This window comes from Antrostomus carolinensis, unplaced genomic scaffold, assembly GCF_000700745.2.
Source record: "Antrostomus carolinensis isolate BGI_N321 unplaced genomic scaffold, ASM70074v2 scaffold29179, whole genome shotgun sequence".
Classification (NCBI taxonomy): Eukaryota; Metazoa; Chordata; class Aves; order Caprimulgiformes; family Caprimulgidae; genus Antrostomus; species Antrostomus carolinensis.
In genome coordinates, this window is record NW_010338356.1 from 16,178 (window position 1) to 25,730 (window position 9,553).

The following is a 9,553-nucleotide window of genomic DNA, read 5'->3' on the forward strand; positions in this document are numbered from 1 at the left end:
GCTCAAGTACTAAGTGTAAACCACTGTTTTTCTGTATTGATCTTGACACATGCCATGGCAATGATCCTCCTTCAGGGTTGAGATATACAAACGCTGGAATAGGCACCCGCAAAGTCTCTTTGTTCCTGTGGAGCAAAATTGAATCCTAACACCTGTGGACATTATTTTTAAAGTGTGTAGGGAGTTAAATTGCTTCTTCAAAACTCCTGTGCACAAGTACACAATTCTGCACATGTACAAGTGGAGGTTACCAAAGCAGCCAGCCTGAAGTCTTCCCAGATGCCTTCAGTCCTGAAGCAAACCATTTGTCCTTCAGAAGGATGTAAGCCTTGTAGAAATTGGCACTGACATCACCAGAAGCTCAAATATGCTTGTTTTTTTTCTTTTAGGGAAACCCATTGGCTGTGTGTACAAGTGGTGGGGAACAGGTTTTGGCACCTCCTCATTTTCAGATGCTCTCAAATTCAAGAACATTGGAAAAAGAGAGAAGAGAGAGCAAAAGATACCATGAAGAAACTTCATCATTAGTGAGGAGTGGATGGCATCTGCTACAGAATTTAGTAAGTTGGAAGCCTCCAAGCATCGTAAAAACTTTCACTGAGGTGTTTTTCTGGTGGGTTCTTGATAAAAATGACCATGTAGAGTCTTCAGTTGACAAAGTGTTACTCAAACCATTACAGAGAATTCCTTCGGTAAAGCAGATCTCAGGAAAATATTTTTTCCATTTTAGGGTTCACAAAAGAAAAGTTGCTGAACATATTTTGGTCCATGCTGTTAATCAGTGCTCTGTCGGCACAGGACAGTCTAGGTTTTTCATTTAGAAACTCCTTGTCGAAGTTGCTACAGTCACTCGGAGATTTCTTCAAGAAAAGGAAAAACAAACAAACAAACAAAAAGATGTCAAACTATTCATATTCAGATCTTGATTACAATGGTACTGGCCCTATCAGGCTGCTTCTTATGGGCTCAGCTCAACTAGTTGGGAGCAAGCTCAGCTCAGCCATGGAACCCACAATGCATTTGCTCTTGGCTTTTGGCACAATGATTAGTTACTCCGGCCCAAATGATGCACAGTAACATGTCAGACTGTGGTGAACTTCTGTCTAAGCTCTTAACATCCAGTAGCCAATGCTAATCACTTGCTTATTACCATCCTATTGAAGTAGTAATGGGAATAAATATTATATAGGAGACATTGAGCCTATGAATCCAGCCAGGGTAAAGGAGCTGTGGAAGGGTCTGGAGCACAAGTGTGATGAGGAGTTGCTGAGGGAACTGGGGTTGTTTGGTCTAGAGAAAAGGAGGCTGAGGGGAGACCTTCTTGCTCTCTACAACTACCTGAAAGGAGGTTGTAGAGAGGTGGATCTCAGTCTCTTCTCCCAAGTAACAAGTGACAGGACAAGAGGAAATGTCCTCAAATTGTGCCAGGGGAGGTTTAGTTTCGATATTAGGAAAAAAATATTCACTGAAAGGGTTTTCAGGCATTGGAACAGGCTGCCCATGGAAGTGGTGGAGTCACTGATGGTATTTAAAAGATGTGTAGATGTGATGCCATGGTTTAGAGGTGGACTTGGCAGTGTTAGGTTAATAGTTGGGCTCCATGATCTTAAAGGTCTTTTCGAACCAAAACGATTCAATGATTCTGTGATAGTTCACAATTATCTTTCCAATGACTGGATGCTGTGGCAGATCCAAAGGGTAGATGGTTTCAGCTGCTTGTATCTGATGTACACAACATACCAGACAGCCTGTGAACAATTTAATCAGCATTTGGACATTTAAGTAAGAGTCAACACTTCCCATTCTGACTGGCCAAGACCAAGGTACTCTTATCTACTTTTACACAGAGAGATTGTGTGTGCAGAGCAGCTCCAGAAGATAATTCTGAAAGTGTGAGGGCACTTTGAAAGTCTTAACTTGGTGCCTAAAACTGTTAGTTCCAGTGTGAAGCAGACATTTATCCACCTTTAAAATACTGAGTCCATGGATCTAAACAGGTTTTTGAAGTCTCTGACATCAAAGACCTGTGTGTGAAGATTTTGGACAATGCCCCTAAATAACACGTTTTATAACATTACTGTGGATTCTGGTATTGGTTTATTGCTAGTATGTGCTGGAGGGTTTAAATATTTGGGGAACGAATGATTCAGGAAAGAAAGACCTGAGATGGGTAGAAATGAAAGAAGATGCATCCTTACCACTCGTGGTTTGAAAGGAGGCTCCATCCTTCTTTCTTCTAAAGCCTCCCAATTTATTTCTCGGAAAAAGGCATGCTGGCGGATGTTCCCTTTTGCTCCCAGTCTCCTCTCAGGTTCTCTCACAAAAAGCTAGAATATTGAAGAAAGATAAATACCTTAGTCTTTTATCAATAACAGTATAATCATTAGGACAGGCCTACCAGATAGGGTCTCAGACTTCAAACTCAACATGGTTGTTGAGAGTGTAAAGATTCTTCTAACTTACTAAATTTCTGTTTGGAAAGCTTGTTTAGATTCTTAGCCTAATGTGCCAAAACTGAGAGACCTTGGACATAATTTCCTTTGCAGGAGAGAGAGGACAAATTTGCCCCAATGGCAACAACATGTGTGTCTGAGCATGCAAATATGCAGCTACACAGGTGAAACATCTGGATCTCACTTGCAAGCTTTGGTCTAGACAATTTCTTGTTATCAGGAAAATTTTTAAGGTTGACATATAAGCATAATTTGTGAAAAAAACTAGTCTGGTCTATTTGGGGTCACACTCACCCATACATACCCATATATACCTTTGGACACTTGGAGTGTCTATATTTGACCCTTTATAATTAATGGAGAAAACCAGATGTCCTAGGTGCAAATCATCTGACCTCCTTTACAAACTTAAAGATGAGATAAAAGACACTCTGGAAGTGCTTGCTTCTCTCCACTGACTAACTCAGATGTTGACAACTGTCTACTTTGTCAAAAGACTCCCAATTCACATAGCTTGTGTTTACTATGCACTACAGGCTACAATTCCTATGAATTACTAACTCTGCTGAAGGTAGGAAAAAACTAGAACTGGGGGCAAATATTAGGTTAGCTGGCCCATAGCACTCCAGATCCTAGATCCCTCTAAAGTCAATGCAAAAGAATAGTGGCCACACCTGATAGCAGGTGACCTGAATACAACCAGTATGTCCTACTTCAGAGCTAAGAACAAATTTTCAAAAGTGCTTTATTATTGGAGATGATCTTAAAATGGACTTGGGTTACAATGTCAGGAAATACTTCTTCACTGAAAGGGTTCTCAGGCACTGGAATGGGCTACCTAGGGAGGTGGTTGAGTCACCATCCCTGGAGGTGTTTAAAAGATGGGTAGATTGGGTGCTTAAAGCTATGGTTTAGTAGTGGACAGGTACGGTTGGACTTGATGATCTCAGAGGTCTTTTCCAACCAGGCAATTCTATGATTCTATGATATGGTAGAAGTTTCTTGCTACTCTATTTGGCCAACAGTGAGCCTATAACAGACACCACTCAGCAAAGAACAAATAGAAATATCTAATGCCAAAAGTGGCAGCAAAAGGATTTGATATATGGACCATCGAGGGCCTGTTTTAAAAAAATGACAGACATTGGGTTTTGGTGAACACTGTGGGCAAAGCCTCTCCAAAACTGAAGTGTTCTACAGGTAACTGATTACACAGCAGTGCAGATTCCCCAGGTTAAATTCTGTTCTGATAATGCAGGCATTAAGCAGGGCAGCATGTATAATTATCCAAAGTCAGTAGCAATGAGAATAGTAGATAATGGAGAAAAGTTTTATTTTTTTCCTAAGCAAGGAAGTTTATTGATTGGTATAAAGATAATTAACATCTCCTAAAGACCTAAAATATTCTCCAGTGAAAATCAAGCTGAACACCAAAGCAATCTACCCTAGATGTCCTTATATCTCTGAGGCACAAGAACTGCTTCAAATCCATAATTTTCAAGGAAGTCACTGTAACCTTTAGTTTGAATTCTGTCAGAATATCTTTTCCAGGAGTTAACATGATTTGCACCAGAGGATTGCTCTGCAAAGAAACTGATCTCTGCTGGTATCTGACACTCTGCGATCCTACTTACTGGATGTGAGGAGCCACCATCATAGTTTAGGAGAAAGGAGACACAAAGATGGGCTTATGATTTAGGTCAGGTGTGCTTTCAGGTCCACGGACAAGAAAGTGACTCTTTCTGGTCCTAACACTCTAAATTTGTTTCTCTGAACAGCAGCTGAAGATGCACAAATCAAAGATGACAGTTCTGCAGAAAGACTTTTGTTTGATGTGTGGTAATTCTTACCTTCACCAAAATGTCCTTTGCATCCTTGTCAAGCCAGCGAGGGTAGAATGGATTATCCATACGGATAGACTGGAAAAGCTCCTCTTCATCTTGGCCGTGGAAAGGAGATTGGCCAATAAGCATCTCATACAGGAGGACGCCAAAGGACCACCAGTCAACGGAGGTGTTGTACTTCTGCCCCAGCAATATCTGCCCAAAGAGAAGAGTGACAAAGGCAGATGCAAAATGTCTGACGTCAGTATTTCAGCTTCAGAAGGGTGGCCAGACTCTGACCTTTCAACAGCTGATTTGCACTGAGTGGGACAGCAGAGGTGCTTCTCCCTGCCTGCATCATAAGCCAGAGCACCTGCCAGTGGTGCAGAAGCTGTGGTTGATGGAGCTCCAAACTGCAGCCACATCTGGGTGCCAAAACAGTCCTTTGCACTACAGATAACAGGTTGCATGTTTCTTTAGTTCCTTTAAGTTACTTGAACAAATCCCTGGCTATCAGGGATATCTAAAGCATAAAAAGTGAGGCAAGTAATCTTTTGTCTGCTCTACAAATTATCCAAAGGGTTCAAATCAGGCTTGTGAACTCCAAGAAGAGAAATGGTTAGGTATTAGAATTTTGGGACTGATTTAACTCACGCAAGCTGTATTTTAAAATTGCAAGTTTGACAATGTAAAAGTACTTTAGGACTATCAGTCAGTGGAAATGGTATGAATCTATCCCAGCAAAATCTGCCCCCCAGGAAAAGCATGATGAAGCAGTTGCTCTTCTGTCTTCTTGAGATCAACTAAGTTGATACTTAGTAGTTGATAACTACTCTATATAGGTAGAGTAACAGGAGTTTGACAGGAGTTTGACCTCAGCCAGTCCATTGGTTTGTGCCTTTCTGTATCATCTATAAAGTGAAGGCTGCATCCAGTGTGTGGGTACCAGGGAGGGTCAGCTGCAGTGTCACCCTCCCCTAAGAAGGGATGTGGCATTTTCGTCCCCTAAGCACTTGGCCAAACATCACCAAGTTCTCAAACTTCCACTCTGGGGAAGCAAAATTAATCACACTTGCCTTTAGGTATCTGTTATGGAGATACTGAGAGCTGAACCAGTTATCATTAGCTCCTTTTATAGTCAAGGAAGATAATGAGTCCAATTTCAGACACCCAGCTAAGTATCTACCTGCTGTAAAATACAACTCCCCCATTTGTCTCCTTTGGTGTCCAAGGAGCTTAGACAATTTGCTCATATATAGAAATTCACATTGCAGACATCTAGAGGTACACGTGATGACTATGATGTCTAGGATCCTCATCAGGATTTTAGAGCTGGAGAAGGGAATAGTTCATTCTAAGGCATAATCTTTACTCTTGAGGCCACAGCTTGGTTGCAGTGTGATCCCCTATCCTATACCTATGGTGTAGATAGTAATGACAAGCCCTGGAGATGGTTTAATACCAGTGAAAACAACTATTCAGATCAGTACACATCAAACTGTTGATTGTTTAAAAATTATGATTGAGATATGTGATCTTTACTGCTGGCCCTGAGGTACAGTGGAACTGGGTGAGTAATTTCTTGACTGTTTTCATACCTTGTCTTCATTGCTTGCAAATTGCCACTTGGGCCCAGATTCATCTTATTGCCTAGAAATTATGTGTCTTCTTAATTTAGTTATCCAGAGTCTCTCTACAGTCAGTGGAGGGAAAATGGTGATTTAACTGATTTACACACCTAAGATAGGAATGGATGACTTGTCTTCTGGGATGCTTGTCCTTCTACAACACTATAAAGTTCCATCTAACACTTCATTTTTAGATGAATTTTCTCACATTAGGTGAGAAGTGTCCCCCTCTGATGTACCTGTGGCATCTAGCAAAGCAGGACCTTAATATCAGAAGTGTAAACCCAAGCTGATGTAGAGTGCTCATAACTAACACAACCTTTTCCAAAAATGTCAAAAAGAGGAGATGCAAAAAGGACAAGAAAGATATTTGAATATAAGTCACAGTATATACAGTGAGCTCAGAGCCAAAAAAAAGGAATCAGCAAGACTCTCTAATATATTTATTCTGGATCACTTATAAACAAAATCATCCCAACCTTTCCTTCTGAAAAGACATTATTTTTATAAGGCTTTGCCTTTAAAGTATAAAATGTCTGGAAATTGAAATTAAATGTTGCATGGAAGTCAAAGAAAAGATTTATTAGCTTTGCAATTCTCTGGAAAAAAATAAATAAACTCAGCAAATTCATTTCAGGTTCAGTCTTTTTTTTTTTTTTTGTCAAATATTTTTTGAAATAAAAACAATTGCTTGTCTACTGACCCAGAGCCCCCTTATTTGCAGGTCTGTAGCCAAGGTGCTGGTTCTGTAACAAATTACAGTGTTAGCAACTGTGTTGAAATACTGACAAAAAGTCCAGTGCTCCTGCCTCTGGCAGGAGAGATGATACATAAACTCTAGCAGTGCTTTCAGTTTAGAGGTAAAATGTTTTATATGCACTCACTGAATCTCTAAAATAAATGACGGTGCAGAAATAAAACTCTGAGCTATTTTAGTCTTTGTTATTTCTATGAAGTAAAATCACAGATAATGGATTATCATTTGTTATCACTTGGCTCTTTTTTAGGATCAGAAAATAGCTTTTTTTAAAAAAAATAAAAGCATATTGAAGTGGAATAAAAGACAATTGTAACTTGATTGCAGAGCATACTTACACCTGCTCTTATGCAATACAAATCCAATTGATCTGAAGAGACCAGCCCTTGTGTCAGCAGTGGTGTAACCTACATCAGAATTGAGCCCTTGCTGCACAATGAGAGATCAATGAATTATCGTGAAAAGGGAAAAAAAAAAATCAAAAGCTTTAAAAGCTATTTGGAAAGTACCAATATCCATCATGAAAACACTAAAATCAGGAAATGGGATCTTGAAAGGCAAATAAATGGATTTCAGAGTGATGTTGGACATGATGCATGGATGACTCGTAGGTTCTTCTCTGAGCTGAAAAATGTTTTCTTTGGCCCCAGTTTGCCACCTAATTAGTCAAAGCCTCTCTGTAGTAAGATCTATCATTGTGTGAAATCACCAGGTTAAGGGAGCTTTCTCTTTTCTCAAAGGATCTAGTCCAAAATATCTAAATTTACTAGGAAAAAAAAAATATTGAGCAAGTTTCTGTCTGGGAAAAAATGGAAAGAAATAAGGGGAAGGACAAAGGATCTCACTACTGGTAAGCTGGAATCTGGTGTCTATGACCACCCAGTTCTATTGCATGGGCACATGGAGGCCAAGTTCAGCTTTTCTCCAAGTATCAGTAGATGTCAACTGAAGAAGGATAAGAAGAACTATTGGTATTTTTTTGCATGGAGGTTGGAGACAAGTCCCAGCCTTCCTAAGACAAGGGGACAGACCAGGACCCTAACAGACTTTACAAGCTCTGCTTTGCCCTTGTCAGCTCAAACACAGACTGTTCCTGATATAACCCTGTCATCTCTAGTTTTAGAACCTCCTTCACCAGGAGGCAACTTGTGGAGGCATGTCCTCCAGGGATGGATTCATGCAGTGATATGAGGTGCTCTGGTACCATGCACAGCCAAAGCAGAGAAGCAGGTAGTCCAGAGCCCAGAGTTAGCAAGTTGGGTTCCAGCTGTTCTTCAGACAGCAACATTTCTCCTCTGACCGCTGGCATTTAGAGGGGAAAAGTCAGGATCTATGACCATTCTCATGTTTATGTCTCCAAGCGTCTCCATCCCGTTTACAAGCAGCTATGGGTTGTTTTTTATCTAGACAGACCTTCAAGTCTGTGCTTAGTTTTAAGGTTATGCCTCTGATGATAGAGCCTTTTCAGAGCATATGGTGCCTTATTCAGCTCTGGGATGATGCTCGTGATGCAGGCTGTGTTTGCAGCTATCTAAGAACCTGTCTGAGTAAGGAAGAAGTCCAAGCTTATGGGTGCCATCCCTATTCAAGCATCAGAGCACATGCCAGAGGGAAGGTGAACCCAAATCACTGCTTTCTCATGGACCCAGCCTCTCGTCTCTGTCTAAAAGGTGGCTAATCAATGAAGAGGGAGAATCAGCTCCATGTGGGCATTTTGTCCCACCTTTCTCTATTTTCTCTCTTAGATTGTGATGAACATCATTCCTTAGAAGTGCCCACAGCTCCCTACCAGCTATCAAGGATCCTGTACAGCCATGGAAGCCTACTGTTAGCTAGCTAGGGAACATGCTTCCAATTCTTTGTGCTCTTTCTATCCCTGAATTTCAGGACCTACCTCTTGGAGTTTCTTCTACCATGGTCCAAACTAGATTTGCATTAAGCATTCTGTTTCTTGATTAAGCCAAGCACCACTTGCTTCCCAGGCCCATTAGCACAAAAAATGAATTGGTCAGAAAAAAATATTCAATGCCAGACAGCAACGCAGACTCTGAGTCAAACTGAAATCCATTTTCTAGCCTGGAACTGCTCAAGATCAGGTTATTAGCCTTTGCACTCTCCACCACTGACAGACAGTCACGTCCTAAGACACATTCTCTGTCTCACAGCAGCTTGCTGACTTCTCTGAACCCCACACTTACCTCAGGAGCAATGTAGTCAGGAGTCCCACAGAAAGTACTTGTCTTTGCATCTCCAAACATGTTCTCCTTGCACATCCCGAAGTCAGCAATTTTGATGTGCCCCTCATTGTCTAAGAGGACGTTGTCTAGCTTCAAGTCTCTGTGGAGGAAGAGAAGGAAACCCCTTCTTTAAGTGTTACAGAGTCGCACAAGTGATTTTACCAGGTTACATGTTTCAAGGTACCATCTGCCTCTATGTAGTGCCTACACATTGCAATTACAAAGGAAGGCTGAGAGCTGAACGAGGAGTCATTCTCTTGGACTTCAATATCCCTCTTCATTTCTCCTGTCCCAGCACTGATTAATTTGCTGGAGAAGACTTTACCCAAGATATCTTCTAAAAGCTACCTCCTTTGAGGATACAGAATAGTGAAGCTGAAAAGGACTTTGTGCCAGCTGATGCTTCTACCCTAACACAGCCTGGAGAAGGTGAGCAAGAAGGGACCAGCTAATGCTCACTTTCTCCTTCCTTGAAAGTCTCAGTTCTCCCTCTGAAGCTGCTTTCAGCTCTCCCTCTCAGTGCAGGCTCTACAAATGTTGGAAGAGGTAAGGACCCACAAGCCCTGCACAGCTTGCAGAGGGTCAGAATAATCCCAGACATCAGCAGAACTTCCACCACCTTTTCACTACCAAGTAGCACTATCTGAGCCCCAGG

General features: G+C 41.2%; 1 protein-coding gene across 1 annotated transcript; it reads right to left on the minus strand.

Moving 5' to 3' along the window:
* Positions 1-525: 525 nt before the first annotated feature.
* On the minus strand, positions 526-9,025 carry LOC104530798 (protein kinase C theta type-like; the record flags this gene model as incomplete). Its single annotated transcript, XM_010175492.2, has 4 exons — positions 526-860; positions 2,199-2,327; positions 4,304-4,492; positions 8,860-9,025. Coding segments are annotated over 4 exons (640 nt in total), but the record flags the coding sequence as incomplete, so codon positions are not given.
* Between the last annotated feature and the right edge of the window lie 528 nt (positions 9,026-9,553).